General features: G+C 39.2%; 1 protein-coding gene across 1 annotated transcript in view; it reads left to right on the top strand.

The window, feature by feature from the left end:
* The window catches only part of INPP5A (inositol polyphosphate-5-phosphatase A), a 260,559-nt gene that overhangs the window by 134,049 nt on the left and 105,805 nt on the right, over window positions 1-20,705 (top strand). The window contains exons 5-6 of the mRNA XM_050898952.1: window positions 7,005-7,068; window positions 12,264-12,367. Of these exons, the coding sequence (XP_050754909.1) occupies window positions 7,005-7,068; window positions 12,264-12,367 (168 nt within the window). The remainder of the gene's footprint in view (window positions 1-7,004; window positions 7,069-12,263; window positions 12,368-20,705) is intronic.

The following is a 20,705-nucleotide window of genomic DNA, read 5'->3' as shown; positions in this document are numbered from 1 at the left end:
TTGACTTTTCACTGAGTTCCTGAACGTTTCCGTAAGGGCCGTTCTCACAAAAGCTTTCAAAAGCTAGGATGTGTTTGACTGTGTACTCTACAATTAGTGGTTGTGATATTGAAAGAGTTTCTAGGAGTTCACAAAGGAAATTTTCCCTAGTCTGCCTGTAGGATTTTGTGTGCAGGTCTAACTATTTGATTTTAGGAGTGTTAAAGCAAACCTGTTTAGTTGTAACATACAGGTGAGACAGAAGAATAATCAGCAGTCACTTTTAACATTCTTGTGCGTTTCTAAGCTACCTGGCCAAGCTAAAAATTACTATTGTTCCTGACTGTCGTATCTGACTTTTCACTTTGATGCTTTCTGCTATTTTAGTTAGGGTGTGTATATATATTCATGCCTATTTACAATGCTTAAACTCCTCTGTGAAGCAAAATGTGAATAAATTTAAATAGAGCCACCAGCAGTGATTGTGTGGTATTTCCTCACAGCCACAGGTATTACTTTAAATTGCGTATATACTTATGGGAGTAACTAGGCGACTCAAACTCTGATGAAACCCTTTCTATTTTGTCAGCTCCTGGCTTTACTAGTAGGGGAGAAAGCAACCTGGCTGATAGGTCGAGAGAATTACACATGCGGTCCCTGTGACCACCTGAGGTCAACAGGTTGTGCTGATCTTCCTGAACTTTTAGAAACTTCTGGTATTACTGAATGCAAGGTGATTTTGATACAGTTACAGACCGAAGGGTTGGCAGGCTGGCCTAACAAATTAAGAACTTTCTGATCTGAGCCTAACTGAGCTATCCATTCATCGCTCTGCAACAGGGCTACTGAAATACAGTTTCCATGACTAGTCTGTGTTTGCAGACTACATGGAAAATCAAGCAGAGAAGACTGTGGCTGCTCCCTTCATTCTGGTAAGACGTTAACACGTACGACAGAGCGTATGCCATCTCCTGTTCATTTCTTGGTGCAGTACCACTACAATTCGGGTTCGGAGTGGCTAGCAAGAGCTTGTCGTGCTGTGTCTGAGCCTTAATCTCAGAAGTGAGGTTGCTCTGAATGCTTGAGATGAAAGTCAGCAGATTGATCCGTTCAGGGGACAACTGCGGCACTGTCTGTGGGGGGCCTGCAGTTGCAGAACGTGCATCCTCCCCGGCTGTGCAGTAAAGTCAGCTTGGTGACCCTCAGTGCATATTATTTTTCAGGCTTCTACTCTAGAAAGACTGTCGTAAAGAGGGCTTAAATATTTGCGGATTTGCTGATTCACTGTTCTGCAGTCACTAACATAGGTGTAGCAGAAACTGCGAAAGTAAGGTACAATACATAACATGAGTTCTGAGGTTGCACTTCAGTAAAAGCACCTGCTTACAGATGGTATAGAATTTGTGCTGACAGCAGAAGTAATCAATTTCAACAGTCCTTAAAGTGGAACAAATAATAGTTTTCTTTAAGTTTGAAATTTTTAAAAGTTGAACTGTTTGAGGTGGTTTATAATTTGGAATGTGTTTCTGTATTGTATTACTTAGATACTGTATGCACTACTGCTACTGTATGTGCCACTGCTTCTTTTTCCAAAGAATATTAAAATTGTAAATAAGAAAATAAAGCAAAGTTCTAGACTTTGAATTAATATCGTTTAACTGTTGTTAAACTGACATTTTATGAGAAATAAATTGAATTAACGTAATCTCAACAAAAGGGCCCAGGCATTAGGACCTGAAAGAAAGGGGGTTTTTTTTACTTATATTTCATTGTGTTAGGGCGGTGAATTATAACTGCACTCCGTCATTTTTACAAGTTAACATTTATGTACATAAACCTGATTAAGTCTATAACAATGCGGAAGATAGTGATAGCAGTAATTTCCATTCCATTATAGTTTTCCCTGTTTTCAATGGTGTGTTTAGAATTACACAGTCAAAGCCTATCTTAATGTTAGTAGTATCAGTTCCTGAAACTGTACAGTGTTACTTAATCACTATCAGAGATTCTTCATGCAGAGTTAGTTGACACGCAGTGCTACAAATGTAGACTATCAAACCAAACTTTTGCTGTGTAATTCTTCAAAATTAGTTTTTAAAAATGAGATTAAAACTGTAAGAAGTCAAGCAGTGAGCAAATCAGGATGCTCAGAAATAAAGTTGTAGCTTGAGCACAAGTGGCAGTACTATTTTTAGTAGAATTATGGCATCTAAATAAAACGGTTTTTAGAGCACCTTGATTCTTCTTGGTTTACTTATTGGCATATTACATAGAGAAGCTTCAGAATTCATAATCCTGTCACCTAGATTTACATTTTCACCTGTCTTAAAAATTATTTGTGCCTGATTTGAATAGGTCACTATTTCCAAATATTTTTTTTTAGTTAGCCTTACATTTCCATCTCAGCTGTGGCAAGGGGAATTCCAATGAGAATAAAGGGAAAAAAGTTTACCCTGAAGGTGGTCAAACACTGAAACAGAAGCTTCAAAAGGGGAGGCAGTCTCCAACCCTGGAGATTTTTTAATCATCTGGGCAATGACCTGAGCAGCCCAGTTATCAGCCCTGCTTTGGACAGGGGTTGGACTGGAGACCCCAAAGGTCCCTTCCAGCCTGCATCATTCTGTTATCTATCCTAGGTTATGAGAAGAAGAAAAGCTCCCTTAAAAACAGTATTTAGATGTTATAGGTAGGCTGAATTTGCCACATGTTACTGACGTAGCCCAGGATTTCCCATTCGAGGATCCCTTTTTCATTTGCTTTTAAATTTTTCAGACTTGAGGCGTTTGGGATGATATTTTTCAGATGCTTGCTGAGGCTCATTTTTTTTTCTTCTGAAGACCATATAAGGAGCTGAAATAAAGTTATATGCCTATACTGAGTTCTTAAAGAGTAATATTATATAACAAAGTGTTATCTTTATATGTCAGATTTTGCCCTGTGTGTTGAAGAATGAGATGAACCAGCTGGGAAGAATTCAGAAAGAGTAGGAGAGGGGAGAATGACTCAAGTCTAGAGAACATGACTTTAATGCACTCTATTAAGTTAATAATAGCTTCTGGTAAAATAGAGTAATCATATTTAACTAGATTTTATAACTGAGAACTCATCTAGCTGTTTATACTTTCCTTTTTTTGTAATATATATATATCGGATTCAAATTATTTAAATTTGATATAATACTACGTTGTAAGCTTTTATCTAAGGTCAGCTCTCTAAATAAATAAGCAGGTAAGAGCTCAACTGTAGTGTCCTTCCACTCAGAAGTACTTTACTTCATAACTGATCACACTGATTTCAGTATGATAAAAACTGCACGTGTATAAAATGCATCGATGTTAAGAATATAAGATGCTTATGCGTAAGATAAATCCTGTGATGCAGAACCATATTGTGAGACACCTGCTCATCCGAGCAGTATTTACGAACCCAGTCACTGTCACTGCCTTCACAAGTCCGCGTGAAGCAAGGGTGCCACAGCTGAGCCCCACGTTCTAACCCCATCCCAAGCCCCTGTTTTTGATCAACCTCACTGTAACTGTGTTTTATCAAGGAGAATTCTGAAAATAACTTTCTTCCGTCCATGTTTTACCTTGATGATGATGTGTCTGAGCAGTGCCTATGTGCATTTAAAGAAGCAGGCACTTTAAACATAGGATTTGCTGCCTTTCCGCAAAATTTAAAGTTGTGACAGCATGTATTTTTCTTTCTTTGTTTTAATTGGGGGCTTTGTAAGTGAGCTTAGGAAAGTTATTTTCAAGTACAACAATTGAATTTTACCTGTAGCTTGCATGTGATTTTAAGACGTTTATCTCATTTTAGCTCTTTGAGAGACAAAACATATTTTTCTCTACAAAAAAACTCTGTAAACATACTGCTATTTAAGAATAATATCCTGTTTTTAAAATCCAGAGGCCAGAGTGTAGTGAAAGTTTAGCTTGAGACAGCAGCGTTTTCTATTGCTAATGACAATTTCTTCAGTAAGGAGTTAAATATCAGGTGGCAATGTTTTTATCTTGTATCAGGATTTATTTTTTTTTCTGGCAGTGTGTCCTTGTTGCAGGATAGTTAACCTTGAGTCCTCTACAAGAGTGTCTCCTGCATTTTCTTATTTGCCTCCTCCATGTTATAAAAAAGAAAACCAAAGACCTAAAGGAAGCTGACTGGGTCGCAGGGAAGTGTACTCATCAATTAAATGTGTGACAGTGTTTTCTGTTGGATGGACTAATATGTCAAGGAGATGGGCAGGACCTCATGTTTGTGCTTTTGACAAATCAGCAAATGTTTAATCTCTGGATGTGCAGCGTCTCATAAATAATGCAGCAGTCACTGAACCAAAACACTGCTCTGCCAGGAGGGTCTCTCTCGTTGTAGGAGTAAAAGACAAAATGAAACTAAATCATCCTTTTTGTTTAATACGTTGCTTCTTTTATACTTCTCAATAAGAGTTTATCTAGTGGCAGGCTGCTTTTTTTTTCCCCCTCAACTTCTGTTGAGTGCATCAGATGTATTTAAAGGCTCATCAAGTTATTGTTTAAAATTTGTACAATTTTTTATATTCCACTATGAAGTCTGTTTACACTGCTTTTTTCTTTCTCACTTGACTTTCCTTTACTCTCTTCTAATATGTAATTTTCCTCTCATTAACTGGAGGAAAACAGTACATTATATGACTGTGAAGAAGTAAAAGCGAGCAGCAAGCTCACAGTATGTATAGGTGAAATCTTGGCAAAGTTTCCATGACATAAATGGAGCCAGGAAGGGACTGTCTCGGCCTGAGCACTCCGGGTTAGGAGCCTTCCAGTCCATGGAGGTTCACTGGAAAAGGAGCAGGGGTCACTGCTGTGAGGATATGAAGAAAATACTGGAGCAGGAAGGCAAAGAGGATTGTCCCTGTTAAGGGAACTTTGTAAGTCTCAGGATAGGGAAAAACGTCAGGCTGCGTCGGGAGATTGTGGAAGCCTCTTCTGCAGAGGTTTTTAGGTGCAAGTTAGAAAATTGTTTATCAGGCATGGCCTAAATTTGTAACTTGCAAACCCTGGAAAATGTTCTGGTGGAAGAACAGTCCTTTCTATGATAATAGGGTTGTCTTTGTGTGTTGCCTTTCGTGTGTCTCTCAGAAACAGTCTGGCTAAAACACATAGGTCTAGGTTGCGCTGGGTCCTGCCTGGGTGGCAGGTACTGGACCAGATGAGGAATGGCCAGCTCTTCCTGACGTGGTAAGCCGTGCAGCATTCCTTCACCAGCCTCTGCAGGGTCAGCGTTGGCAGTCTCTGCTGCTTGTGTGTGACCACGGGCATTTTACCTGCCCTGTTTGAGAACCACCTCTGGGCTAGATGGTCTCTTGCACTTCAGTTCTTCACTTCTTTATTTTACTTGCGTAAGACACTGTGATTGCAACAAGTATTATTTTCACTCTGCTTTGATGTGTGTATTTGGAGCACAGTGCCATTAGTGCCAGTTGCAGCTGAGTTCACTCAGACCTTCTGTAAACTGGATCCCAGAAGTCTGAGAGTGGGTACCCAGAAAATGAGGGATAGATAGTTATTAGACGTGGGAAGCTTGGAGTGGATTTCCTCATATCTCATGGGAACTCTGTGGCAGAGAAAAGGGTCCTAAAGTCCGCAGTAGGCTGACTGCCGTTCTCACCAGCTAGACAACACACCCTGCATTGTGGTCAGTCTGAAGACGGGTGGCATTTCAGCTCTTGTCCACGCTGGGACCAAAGTGGTTGTGCCTTTGCGGCTAAGGGGTGTGCTTAGGTGGTATCCTGAACAAAGATGCTTTCTTTAATGATGGACTGAGGATTAAGATCTCAGAAATCTTCAGAAACCAGGGAATTACTTAAGTATTTGTAAGGAAGAGGTGCTAGTATTTTGCTGAATATGGGTGGACTTCGGTATGCTTTTAAAATCGATTTTCTGAGATGGCAGTTCATAAGCTTTTCTGAATGCGGTAGAGATTACTTCTGTGTTTACACGCTTTACTTGGTCATGGACTAATCATTAAAACTGTAACAGAATTCCGTAGTTGGATTAGGTCACTGTTTTGAAAAAAACTAAAGAGAGTTGTTGCTCAGGACTAGATCAGCAGAAGGAGTTAGAAGTCCTATTTAAATCCGAACTATGAACACATAGTATTTTATTTTCAATAGTAATTCAAATTTTTCATGTATTGTTGTGGGCACTAAACTCTGTTTCTGCTTATACTTAGAAACACATCAGTTCTGCGGGTGTCAAGAAACTTTACATGTATTCAAACATCTAAGCCCCCCTGCTAGATATTTGTGTATTCTTTCTCTTCGGGTCAGTGCATTGTAAGAAAATATTGCCTCTGTAGGCTTTGCACCGAAGCTGGGAGTAGCAGTTGCTCTGCAAGTGTGGCTAGCAGAGATGGACATACTGTACTGTTCAGTCATTATAATTATTGTCAAAACATTTATGAACAGGGAAAGTTGTACAAGCATGTACAAATATTCCCAACACTCCTGTTAGATTTTAAGTGTTACGCCTGCCCTGCAGCTGGCAAAGTCATTCACTCTGCACAGCTTGGTAGGAAGATGGAAAACCTGTGCCTGGCTCTCAAAAGCTATTGAATCTCTCAACCCTTCTCTTGTTTCTGTACTGCAGTCTCCAAAAGCATTTGTATTGCTCTGAAAGTGAAGCAGAAATTGTCAGGCTTTTATAAAAGAATTGTGGCGATGTGTTCAGTGTTTAGAAAGGTACTTGTCTGTATTACTAATTGCATCCATCCATTTGGTATTTCTAAAAGTACACCTGGTAATCGTGCTCTTATCATGTTTAGTCAGCTGTTAAGGATCTTCTTTATAATGGCTTATAAAACTTCAGAGAAGCAACAAAGGAAATGAATATTTTTATAGATCTTAGAAAATGTAAAAATTAGTAATTTTATTTATTAGTATTTAATTTCTCCTGTTTTTTTTAATTGGAAAGCATGATACTTTTTTGGTTTTAGTTAGCCAAAGTAGATATTTTTATAATTTCTTATTCTATTGTTGTTTTTTACAGGCTCTAGGAAGTTTCTACTTTCTTCATGAATCTTTGAAAAACATCTACCAGTTTGATTTTAAAGGTAAGCAAAGGAATTAAATGTTGTTAATTGTCAATGGGCTTTATACATCAAGGCAGCTTTTCTGTCATCTTTTCTGATAGTGGTGCCTAGCAGTTTTTTCCATGATATGCAGACTTCTGTATAATGCCTGCAAGTCCACTGATGACAGACGCTACTTTTCTTACCTTTTATAGACCTTTTAGAAGAAGTCAGTGGACCGGCCACGGGTTGAAAACCGGTGCATTAATTGTTCCCATGCAGATGGACCTTTGGATCCATAGAGATCCCTGATGATTTCAAAAGAACTCTGAATGGCCACAGGGTTCTTCCGTGTAGATCAGATATAGGACCAAGACCTTAAATGTCCAACAGTGATGGTCATTTTGCAAAGCAGCTGAGGTAGATTTATGGCTTTAAATTACTTTGGAGCAGTGCAGGTCAGTAGGAGGGTGTCATTGTTTTTAACCCACATTGATCGATCAGGTTGGAGGTCTTGCTGAATCTCAGAAGTTTAAAAGTAATGCTAGGTTATGTACATTAAATATTAGAAATATCATAGAAAATTATTGAATGCTTCCTGAGGTGTATATAGAAAAGATTATATAAAATTTATGTTATTTCAGTTGAGAACTGTCTGTATATTAAATACAAAAACCTTCTGAGCTTCATTTAGCTTACTGAGCTGAGTCACATTAACACTACATCTAGCATCCCATTAATCTGAGACGCTGTTGAAATGGTGGTAACTATGGAGTGAACTAATTGTCTTAATTATATAGATTCATTATTTTTGTTCTCAGTAGAGACAGATTCTCTCTGCTCATGTAATTGAGGGTACAGGGTCTTCCTTCCCTGAAATATTTGAACCGTAGTTCTACGTATATAGCAATTCAAGATTTAGCTAACATAAGTCCTCCTGTCATCATTGGTTTCAATGCTGAAGGAAAATTTTAGCTACGATATCATAGGCAGTTCAGAGTAGATTTTATTTCTGAGAGACCATACTGGAAGACTCGATAGTGATGTAGGGACTTCTAATGAGAGGTCATACCTAGTCTTTCTCCCAAACTAGAACAGTTTTGCAGACACTAAGTAGTGATAATATTATCAGACGAACTGTGTGCAGGGTGGAAATAATGGAGGATATTGGCATTGCATGGGTGTCCAAGGTGTTACCCTAGTCCCTGGATTGATCTGTCCCTGGTCCACTGTTAGTAACTGTTTATTCGTTTTGCCATGTGAGTGGCTTTGTGCATCAGTAATATGTGAACTGTATCTGCACACCTAATTCCTGAGCCCACAACTTCATCGCACCAGTGCTGGAGGACTAGCAGTTTCGCTCTGAATTCCACCTAAAGTTCCCTCCTGCTGGTCATAGACGAGAGGTGTCCTGCTCTAGCGACATCTGACAGAGTGAAATGACAACTGTTTTAGGAAAAGAGGAGCTTTCTGGGTTTATTAATCGTTGATTGACAGCTTATTCGCTACTGTACGGCTTTTAAAAGAAAATGTAAGAATTAAAAAAAAGTAAGAAAATGGAAGGAAAAAGTGTAGAGGAAAATAACCAATATAAAAGAAATAAGCAGATAGTTGTTCAGAAAATAAATGGTTTAAATGTTCAGTGCTTCATTTTGCTTAGCAAAACCTTAGCAAAGCCAGATGGGGTGCGAACCATGCACATAAAGATGTGTTTGGCCCAGTCATCACTTGGAAAGAAAAAACTCTTAATAAAAAAACAAGGAAAGCAGGTGCTACACTGAATCGGTGTTGTAAGTCACCCGCTGTTCTCTTAGTGTAGAGCTGAATCAGTCTCCCAGTGTAGCGTTTGTAAAATATGACCCTGAAGGCTCCCATCTTTCAGGGGAAATGTAAAACTTGCCTCTTCTCTCCTGACTATTGACATTTTCACAGTGTATTAAGCTCTTAAATCAGAGGAAAAATCCAAATGGATACAAACGTTCTCTGCACAAAAATCATTATGAAATTCTGGTTCTACTCAAAAGCATGCAAAAAATAGATGTTTATATACAATTCAATATTCCTGTAACATCACTGTGTCTTTTCAAAATTCACTGCACAGTTGGATGTGACTGAATAGTCTTTGGAAAAAAAAGATTGTCTCTGTTTTTCAGTTCTCAGGAAGACATATTTGAGTTTTAAAATGAGAACAATTTTCTCCTACAGCCTCACGTATTACTTGCTACAGCATAGAAGGTGTTGGACTATTTTTACAGTGGTCAGAGGCCCAAAAGTTTGCTTACAGTTTAAACTGTTGACAAGCTATGTGTTCTAAAGGGCCATCATCCAACAGAGGGGTTTGCTGACGGGGGTATTAGGCCAGTTTCGGTCTACCACTTTGATTTACAGAAACAGTGTAGAAGTATTTTTACTTGGAGATACATGAGAAGGTATGCGTCTTTCCTCCTGCATTTCCTTCTCAGCAGTCATGTAAATGAATCGCTGGTTCATATTTAGCATTGATGTTAACATAAGTTGATGGTAAAGTGCCTCCTTTCTGCCAAGTCCTGCCTTTTATTTAGGTTCTCACAGCAGAAGCCTTCAGTCCTTACAGTTCTGCCAAATGTTTTCTGTATCCTGAATGACATCGGGATCTTTTTGCTGACACTGTTAAACTTACTGAAAGGGGCACATCCATCCATGATCTACTTAGAATGATGCCACATTAGTTTATCAGGATATTTGTTTAGTCTTCCTGTGGGAGCCAGATCTCAAAGCGATTGGCACATAAAGAATGATACTTTTTTTTCCCCTGAAGATGTATTGCTACATTACAGTAAATGCTTCCTCAGATTATATAAAATACGTTATCTAGACAGCTTAAAGTGACAGGTTTTTGTATTGCTTGGTGTTTTCACCAAACATCCAGTAGAACTGAACAGTTCAGGGCTCTTGATAATAGTTGTTTTGGAGTTTTTCTCTTATGCATTCCTAGTCAAAACTCAATCCAGTTGGGTAGTTCCAGCTTAACAGTAGCTGTAAGATAGCTGCCCGAATTCCTATGTCGGAGGAGTTTGGTAAAGTCAGGTTCTCGTCTTTAGACATGCCAATACATTGCCCCGATCAGGAGAGAGACCAAGTACGAAGTGGATCAAGAAGCAGAACCTCTTGTTCATGAGCTGTATAGATCCATAGATTGTTAAGGCTGAAAAGTCTGTGCTGTTTCTGTCTGTGTTGTAACCATTCATTAAAGACTTTGGAAAATGATGTGCTTTACCGCTAAGTCTCTTTTAAAAACACAGCACCCATTCCAGCTTTAAATTCACATGTCAACTTCATGTGCGGATAGTCAGAAATGGATAATCTGAAAGAGGTGGGTAGCTACAAGGTCACAGAGCCGCTGATACGGGGTTTGAATGGAGTGAGTTCAATTCATCTTCTGCATATCCCCAGAGCAAGATTTTTACTTTCTTGGTTTGAAATAATCTGGTCAGGAGAACTGATGCAGAAGGCCTAGTATCAGTGAAGGCCATTCAAAAATAAGACCTTTTTACTCTTAAGGGTTTTCAAGTGACTATACAAATAATTCAGAGTTGACTGAGCTGCCTGTATAAGCACAGAACATTTCAGGAGGAAATAAGGAAAAAAAAGAATGCCTTTTTGTTCTGAGATCTGATTTTTATTTTTTTAATCATTTTCAGTTACTTAACTGAGTAAGGAACACCCAGCTGAAACTTGGCGATTTATGTTACTGGCCTTCTTGATTGATGGAGGCTGGCATGTAGGTAGTGGGGATGTTGGCAGAGTGGAAAATCGTTTCCAGCCGTGCATGCAGGGATGGCTGTACTGCATCAGACCGCTGTTCTGTCTGGTCCAGAAACTGTTTCTAAACATGGCAGAGACCCAGAGGAAATCCTCTGATGGGCAGCTACGAGGCAATTGCACCTCAGGAGTCTGTTTTGGTTAGGCCTTGAAGCTCAACGACTGTCCTCTCTAAGGCTCTGTTCATGCATGTATGATTTCTGTTGTAGTTCTAGGTATTTAAATAGTTACGAATATCCAGTCTTTTTCAGGATCTTGCTCGAGTCTGACAGTCTGGGACAGTAAGTTGCCCAGCACAATAATGCGTTAAGTAGAAAATTAACGTCCTCTTTTTATCAGGGTTCGTATTGCTGTTTCTGAATTTGATTGACTGTCCTCATTTCTGTTTTAGGACATAATGGAGAGAAATTTCTAATTTTGCTGTTCCAGACCACTCAGTAAACCACTTGGTTTTGGTGCAGCATATTCTCTGCTACTCTCACGTCCCTGAGGGAAAACATTCAATCTGTTCATATAAGAACTTTTTTTTCACATTTCTTGTTTTGTCTCAGGGCATTGTAGTGTTTGAATGACTTCAGTGGATGACTTGAGGATGTCACCTTTCTTTGCAGAGACAATTGTTAATTAAAAACAAGTCTACCTCAGATCAGTTCCACAAAAGGAGTGGGCTGCTCAGCTTGTGGTCAACTCATCTTTCATTAGGAGTTCCATCAGCATTACTGCGTCAGTTCCAGAGTGACAAACATCAGCCCCTGCACTGACAGAGCTAGCCCAGCAGACAATTTAAGTGTGGCCAAACACTAAGTCGATGATTGTCAATATTGTTGATTTAAAGCAAAAGGCAAAAAGCTGAGATGATCTAAATGAATGATTATGTGCTTGTTTGATGGGTGAAAGATGTGATTAATAATGTGTTACAGATGTGCATCAGTTGATGCTTAGGTAGGTGGACTTAGAATCTGAAAAAAAGAGTTGCTAGATAAAACATACAGATAATCACTACTCATAAGTAACATTTTTCACCTTAATGTGTTTTGTATTAATTAATTTTCCTGTTAATTATCCAGCGTAGACTGCTGGATGCTGGCTGAGGACGCAAACAGGCATCTCCTGGAAGAACCATGCCAGAAAGTTTGCATGCAAGGGTGTACAGAGACCTCGGTCATAATTAGAGCTTCAGCACTTTACGGTGCTCCGGACAGTAAAAATAAACAGTACCTATAACTGTATAGCTTAAAGATGTCTGATATAAACAAGTATGTTTATATATGGTTTAGTGGTCTCTGTTTTTTCCCCCCGAACAGCTCAGTGCTTGCATATTTTTGCTAAGACCCTACCACCTATTTTGGCAGATGCCACTGCTTTGCCGATGAGTGATGTGAGTTGCTTATAATGTTAAAGAAAGTATGTTAATTTTGATGTATATCTCTTCCTAGCTAAGAAGTATAAAAAGGTTACTGGGAAAGAAATCTACTCAGACACTTTAGAAAGCACGCCCATGCTGGAAAAAGAGAAGTTTCCACAGGATTATTTCCCTGAGGTATGTACAATCCCACGGAGCATTCCCAAATATTAGGTTTGATTCTGATTTGCTCTGATTACTTGAGTAGTTACTCTCAGTAATGTAAATAACGTCAGAATCAAGTCTTGGTTTTTTATTTGTTTGTCGGTTTCTTGTCACCTATAATATACGTTTTAAGTCATTGCATGGATTTACCAAATTCAAATGGAGTTCTTTGTATAGTAGGAAATCCTTGTGAAGGATGGAGACAGTGATGAAAAGACTTGTTTGTGCATTTAAAACCAAAGAAGTAGCACAAGTGCCAATTGCAAGTCTGTTTCAGGGATACTTACTCCTTGGCAGGATGAGATGCGACTTCGAATGGATTCCATTTGTGTTCAGCGGCAGCAGCTCTGTAATCATGATTGCAGCGATACTGGTTTCTGTTCAGTACAGCTAGGTACTACTGCAGTCACTGCATGTAGGGAAAAGGTGGTTTCTTATTGGTGCAAGAATATGCGTAACTTGAAAACATACTGATGTTTTCCTCTGACACTGCCCTCATACTCTGTTTTTTTGTTGTTCTCTTAAGAACTGGAGAGTGTTGCATGTTTGAAGTTGAAGGTGAAGGTCTTGTCAAACCCAGAAACACAAGCACAGCTGAGGGTTTTCTTCCACTGCACCTGCAAGTGCAGTTGCACATGCAAGTGCAGTCTTTGCCTGCAGTTCTCTTCTTTGATGTTTACTTTATTTGCTCATTTTTAATTTCTTAAGAACATCTAGAACATGAGTGTTTAATGGTTAGTGTTTACTACAAGCCGAGTGAATAAATTTGTTGAATTCCTATAGCATTTGTGGATCAAACAGGCATGTTACTACTTTAATATAAGGAAGAACTAAATGAACTTTAAAAGTTAATTTAGAATTTGTAAATGTACACACTTAGAGATATTTACATAGCGCATGTGTGCTTGGAAGAGCACTGCATAAATAATTACAAGGTTGATGGGATGTAGGTTATTCTTTTTCTTGACTTCGACACTATTCATTTTTATATTCTATATCTGGAAGGGAAACTGCCTTTGACATAATTTTACTAGCTTTTACCTCCTGTGAATAAACATATTAAATACTTCTTTGAAGTTAAGTGTTATATCATTTTGAAGGAACTTAAAACAGTTACTCAGATATTTATTTTTCTCCTCCATCAGCAATAAACTGTAGCAGTATAGGTGATTGACAACATAACTAGGAAACGCACAGTGCTGTTGAATGATTTGATTGTAATACTGAGAGCACTGAACAGCAGTGCGTGAGCGCTGTTATCACGCTTAACAGCAATAGGCCACGTTATGGATTGTTCATTGATACCCAGGAAGAATTATTTCCATCGTTATTTCACTGCTTTTGTTTCATCATGAGACTGGCAAATTTGTAACTTGTTCAGCATCGTTTATTACCGCCTCTTACGTGAACAATTCTTCACAGTCTCTCGGAGAAACGGTTGAGTCTAGTGGCTTTCCCACACTGTTTTGTGGACCAGGGATTGTGTTTGTTTCTTGTGGGTGCTCAGGGATCAGTTGTTGCCATGTTTGTATTTGGAGCAATAGCTTCTATATTCAGTACTCCCCGCAGCGCTGCTTTAGGTACAGGACTATTAGGTCCAGAACCCAAGAAACAGCTAGATACCTTTTGAGGATCTGACACCTTCATACCGTTCCCATTCATTACATTACCTTAAATGACTTTTCTAAGGAGAAAGCACCATGTTCTGGTGTTGTCAAGGATACTGTTTAGCTGGAGGAGGAATAAATAGGGAAAGAGAAAATCCACAAACACTTGCAAATTAAGATATGAACGAATGCCTGAAGCACCTTGGAAGTTTAGTTCTGTTCCTGCACACAGCACAATTCCTTGTAATAGCGTTGCAGCAAGACTCATAGAACAGGCTGGGGGATTTAACTGTTTTATTTCAGAGCTTCGCACAGTGGGAGAGTAAAGTGGTATGGGCTCTCCAGGACTACAATAATGCAGATAATAGCAGCATCGGTATTTACAGTCCCGTGATTTTCCATGCTCATTTGGCGTGCAACCTAGCATAGACCAAGCCAGCATATTTTTCATGTGACTTGAAAAGTTAGAAAATAATTGTGATGATTTTTACACTACGCTGTTTTTCATTTTGGACTGAAGACCAAAGAGTCTCTCAAGCACAAATAAGTACAGCAACATGAAAAAACCAGCAGTGACATAGTTTTAGTTCTCATATACATGTTTCTATTTTTAAAGCTAATATCTTGTTATCACCTATTTTCTTCCTAGACGAGTGTTGGTAATAACAATGCTAATTAAAAGACCACAAAATAATGTGTATTTTGAAAATTTGAGTTGACACAGCAGAATGCATGAGCAGCATATCTGTCCAAACATTACATTTACATGCCCTTGTGTGTTTTAGCCAGACTTCTTATATCACATTTACAATGTTTTGTGTGAGAAATGGTTTAAGACTGATTTCTTTTCTTTTTATTACTGCTGCTTAAGGATGATCTAAAAGTAATTACAATGATTGAGGCATAATGCAATTCAAAATAATTACAGCCCACTGCATATAAAACTAACAAAACTTTCTGTCTTGATTTATGGGTCCTCTTGGCTAGGCGTAAGACTCAAATGATGCCTCTGGGAGCAACACTCCAGATAATGTTAGGCCATTTAAAAAAAAGCAGATTTGTGTAGTCTATCAGGCCTGAGTAATTTTTTTTTTCCCCATAGTGAGAAATTGGTTGTTATCATAGATCACAGATACTGCTCAAAGCTCTTATGAAAGATGAATTAATTTCACTAATGCTTTAATGCAAACCTTTCATGGAGAAGGCTGTATGGTGATAACCTTACTGCGGTCTCTCCTTTCTCAATGATGATTTATGTTGTCTTTTAGTAGATGAAACTGCCTGTATTCACAATCCATCTGCTGGCTAAAGGAATCCTATTAACAGAGGATCTGAGAAGAGACTTAATACTCTAAGGTGAAAGATGTGGTATCCCCTTTCTGGGACATGAAGTAGGAACTTTTTTTCCTATTTTAAAATGTAGATACCTCTCTGAGAGTGTACAGATGATCTATATCATCTCTACCTGATTTTATGCTGGCTTACAGATGGTGGATCAGCTAGTGACTATCAGTTAAAGTCAAAATAAAGATTGTTGCTTTGAAATCTGCAATAAGAAACAATTTTCTCTTTCCTCCTTCCCAAGCTATAGGTCATCTTTAAATTCTGTTTCCAAAAGTTTCTTCTTTCCAAATACTGTATTTGGAAATATTAAAGCACATCAGTGATCCAAAATATGTAAGGCATGTTGTTCAGCTGCATTATATATTTAAGGTGAAGGATGGCATTTTTATATTTAAGATATTAAACAGTGGTTCAACTACTGGGCTGTATTAGGTCCAAAGCCTACTAACTTTTGCATTCTTAATGTTAAATAGACAAATTATTAATAAGTGAATTATTTATTGAAGTTAAAGGAATTAAGTAAGTGTGTTCAAGTTACGAGTATCTAAAGGTAATTTACAGGTTGGGGTGGGGGAATATACAAATTACACAGTAAAACAAGGGTAATTTTATGATATCGAGGCATAGGTGTCCTTGCTTTATTCAGCCTAGGCTGGGTAACGTTCTCCAGCATGAGCTGAAGTACCTCCCCAGTCTCCTGTGCTGGCTTTTACTTGGGCCAAGTAAAAGGCCCAAACCATCATCTTTCTGTCCACCACTGTTGCTTTTGTTAACTATTTTAAGTCATGTGCTCCAACGATAATATAATTTGGCTGTATAGATGAGTCCTAAAGAAAATCTTAATTGGAAGAGAATCTGGTCAAATGCTGAGTTAGGCTTATCCTGACCATAGCAGCAAATACGGTGCAAGATCGGGGTTCTGATTTTGTCATTTTGGGACGAGTCATGTAACCTTGCTGTTGGCAGTTCTGTGTCATGTTATCACTGTGCTGCTATTACCTTAATAGCATAAATTTAATTATTGTAATTATCTACCTTTAATGACTATTTTATAAAATAAGTTTTGTAATGACTCTTTGCGTTCTCCGAAAAAGTGAAATGAGCTACAGAATTACTACCATATTTTGGGTTGGGCATCTAAAATTTAGGTCCATTGTTTATACTCCTATCAACCCTAAATTCTGCTGTTCCAAATAAAGGAATTCTTATAGACTTAAATGTTCTTTGGAGAGTTTAGTGATATATAGGAGCGAAAAAGAAGGTGCCTTGTAAAAGAGAAGAAATATTGTATCTCTGACAGTGGATATGAAGTGTGAGAACAGGCTGCTAGTCGGTGTTGTGCTTTCAAACACACCCCATTATTTTCAGCTATTTTTGGCAATGACCTAGACTGGAGCATCACACTTCAGCTGCTGGCAGGGTCAGGCCACTCTGACTTCACATCCCTGCTCCTGCATTCCCCTTTATCCAGTTGGTCCTTCGAGGCTGTCTAACTGATGAAAAAGGGACCTCTGAAACCTCTGTCCCACCGCGTGTATACTCGTACCTATTGGCCTCAGCCTTGGCTTATTCCACAGGCCTTCTGCCAACTTGACATGGTAACTTAAAACTTTCTTACAAATAAATGCTTAACGTGATCTTTCTTTCAAAAGTTGCATCATTATTGTATTTCTATCTTCTAAAATAACTTTTAGTGAAGAAATTATGTATTCCTACTCATTGGCAACTTCGCTGGTGATGTGTATAGGAAGAAGCTGACAGCAATAATGATTTGCATGTCCCATGGTTTTGTACGTAAAAATAAGTGGAGCAAGTGTAGGTTTTATCACATATTTCTTATGTGTAATATATGCACAGGTACTTAAATGTGATCTTCCAATAGATATATTCTTACTAGATTCTTTATACTGTATTTTCTGGTAAATAAAGGGTAATGAAAGCATTATGTGAAAAGGCAAATTATCAATTTAATTATTACACTACATAATAGACTTTGTCATTAGATAGATTGACTTCATATTCTTAAGCTCTCACTATACATTTTTTTGATGAGTGCCATAGATATTTTCATTTGCAGACTTTTAAATTTATGTAATGACTTCTAAAAATCTTTAGCAGTAAAAATATGACTGATGGTGCTGTTACAATGCTTGATAGTCTTCAAAGGCTGAATTGGGCTTGAGTTTTCCATATACTGCCTATTATTCTGAAATACAGGGAAATTGGAAAGGTACTTTGAACAGTTTGTATATAAACTCCTAAAAACACAAGAGCATAAATTCTTTAGTTCTGTAAACTGATCTGAGGAAAGGAAGGAAGTAATTTTAGGGCAGGAACTACATTCTGCATGGTTTTTATGGAAAGTTGTCATAATACACGCTCCTCTTCCCGGCTGGTTAAACATTGAGCATATTGTGAGTACATGAAACACAGGTTCCTGCGTGAGGCTTTGAGGAGGAGTTGTTCTCACCACGGTGATGCAGGCCTGTTAATGCTGAACATCACTTGATGCCTCAGTTGTTCTTGCTGCTCAGTATTCAGCTGCTTCATGTACAAGATTTCCTGTCTTCCTCTGAACTGTGGTGTTCCTTTAAGAAGCTGCAATTACACTGCAGTCATTGCCACTTTAATATGTCTTTCCTTCATGCCCCTGCTTTGTATGGTTGAATAAACCCTTGCTGGGTCACTATTTAATTTGATATGGTCCCTCTCAGTAAAATGATGGAGAAAAGATGAATTAAGGCTCTGTGCTAGTCATTATCAATCATGGTTTGTGTGCATTACTTATTGCTCACAGTGCTTTTTGACATTAGCCCTCTATAACCTCTCTCTTCATGTTAATGTTGTCTGGAGGTCCTTTTACCCGATGTAGCAGAGGTTATTTATGTAGGTGGTGTTTCTAGGGGGTTTTAAAAGGTCAGCACGATCTCCTGAGAGACTCTATTCACAAAGAAAAGGCTGGCGGAATGTAACTACAAGTTTTCAAATTCTGATTTTTAAAAAAAATTTTTTTTTTAAGGACTTCTAATGGAGAGATGTCAGAATTTCAGTTACACTTGTAAAAGTAAATTTTTGGCAAAATATTTTGCCTCTAATACATACTACTGCCCTTAAAACCAGTATTTGCAGTGTATGTGTGAGGAAACGCCAAGCTACTGTAAGAAATTCTGTATTTTACCATGTCATGAAATGAAAATTGTGTTGCAAATACCTTTTAATTGTCTTGTATCAGTGTAGGCTTGCATGAAACAGAATAAGGCAGCAGTGCTGAGGGTTGGGCATACTTTATGCTGGTATTGCTTGTGTTGGTGAGGTCGTCAGTGACAGAATCAGAGTAAAGTCCTGTGGGATGGCCTGCTGGAGAAGTGGATAATGACTGACAACAGGACTCTAGGTCTCATACACTTTGGTTGCACAAAACCTTAAGCTAATTGTACGTGCATGAGCCCATGGCAGCAGGCAGGGCACATCCAAGGGAGAAAGGGATCTGGCTGATGTCATTGTGAGGCTTCTCGCTGCCATCTTAAAAGGGAGAGGTTCCTGAGGGCTGGAAAAACACAAACGTCACAGCCTTTTTCAAGAAGGGTCCCAGGTGGCCTCTCCTCAGTCATGGGAAGGTGATGGAGCAAATCTTCCTGGATGACCAGTTGCATGGACAAGGGGAGTGCTGTGGATGTTGTATACATTGACTCTAGCAAGGCCTTTGATGCGGTCTCTCATGGTATCCTTGAAGCCCAATTAGTGACGTGTACTGGGCAGGTGGAGTGTAAGATGGCTGGGAAGTTGGCCAACCACCAGGCTCACAGGGTGGTGAACAAAGTCCAGCTGGCAGCTGGTTGCTGGTGGTGTTCCTCAGGGCTCGATGCTGGGATCTGTACTATTCAACACCTTTGTTAACAGCTCGGACAACAGGATGGAGCGTACACTCAGCTTTGCAGATAATGTCAAGTTGGGGGAACAGTCAATATGCTGGAGGGCAGGGCTGCTGTTCAGAGGGACTTCAGCGGGCTGAGGAAATGGTCCGACGGGAACCTCATGGAGTTCAGCAAAGGTTAATGCCAAGCCTTGTCCCTGGGATGGGATAACCTCGTCAAGCGGTACAGGCTGGAGCTGGCTATCCAGAAAACAGAAAAGGACCCGGATCTTGTATGGACAGCAAGTTGAACGTGAGCTGGCATGGTAGTTTGGTGGCAAAGAAGGCCAGCAGCATCCCAGGATGTGTTAGGTCCCAGGAAAGGAATCCTCCATCTATTTGGCACTCCAAGGCCACGTCACATCTCCAGTGTCTTGTTTGGGAAGCCCTGTACCAGACAGATGTGGGCAAACTGGAGCAAGCGTAGCAGAGGCACCTCTGGGGCTGGAGCATGGGATGTGGGAGGAGAAGCCAGAGAGCCCGTCTGTGCTGCCAGGAGAGGAAGGTGATGGGGGACCACGCTGCTGGCTGCAGTGGCCAGCTGGTGGCTCTTGAGGGATGGGGCCACGTGCCCCTGGGTGGCGTGCAGCAACAGGACAAGGGGCAGCAGTCATCAGTGGCAGCGAGGGAAAATCTGACTAAATCTGGGAAAAGATTTCACCATGAGGGTAAATGACAGAAGAGCGGCCCAGATAGGTTGTGGAATTGCTGTCCTTGGAGATGCTCAAAACCCAACTGGATATGGCTCTCAGCAACATGATCTAGTTGGCCCTGTTTTGATGTTACATCTTTTGAAGTACCTATTATATTGCCAAAGAGGAAACTAGCAAATGAAAAATGGCAGCTTGATTGAAGACATTATCTTGGGCCACATCATCGGCTTGGACTATTTGATTTTAAGTTCTGTGTATTGTTCTTCAGTAATTAAAAGTTCAATATGGTTATTTTTAAGAATGAAATGGCAGAGTTCCCCTTTTATGATTGAGATTAGATTTAAGCCAATTTTGAATGCTTTTAGCATTTAACTTTTTTAATTGTTTTGCTTTTGACTGAATGTTGACATTTTGCCAAATCTCAACTTGTAACTGTGCTGTCATGATCATCACAGAAACTGTGAATAGAAGAGACCTTATTGGATTATGGGATTTGTAGTTCAGCCATGAAAGCTGGACTATTAGGAAGATTTGGTGTGTTAGCCCTCCAGCCAGTCATTCCCTGATTTACCAGAATGACTACTGGATCTACAGAAGAGGTTATCTTTCAGTGTTGAAAAAAAAAATATTTACAATGAAGTAGATATTTATTCACAGTCACCACAGAGTTTTTCTCAGTAGAGCTGCAGTTTAAGAAAAATCAAAAGTTGGGCTCTCCTAAGACAAAAGTAATAAGGATTCAGAGAAATTAATTCCCCTCTGAATATATCCATCAGCTGGATTTCAGAGTAGTG

Source organism: Gymnogyps californianus, chromosome 6 (assembly GCF_018139145.2).
Source record: "Gymnogyps californianus isolate 813 chromosome 6, ASM1813914v2, whole genome shotgun sequence".
NCBI lineage: Eukaryota > Metazoa > Chordata > Aves > Accipitriformes > Cathartidae > Gymnogyps > Gymnogyps californianus.
This window is presented reverse-complemented; position numbering and strand designations above follow the sequence as displayed.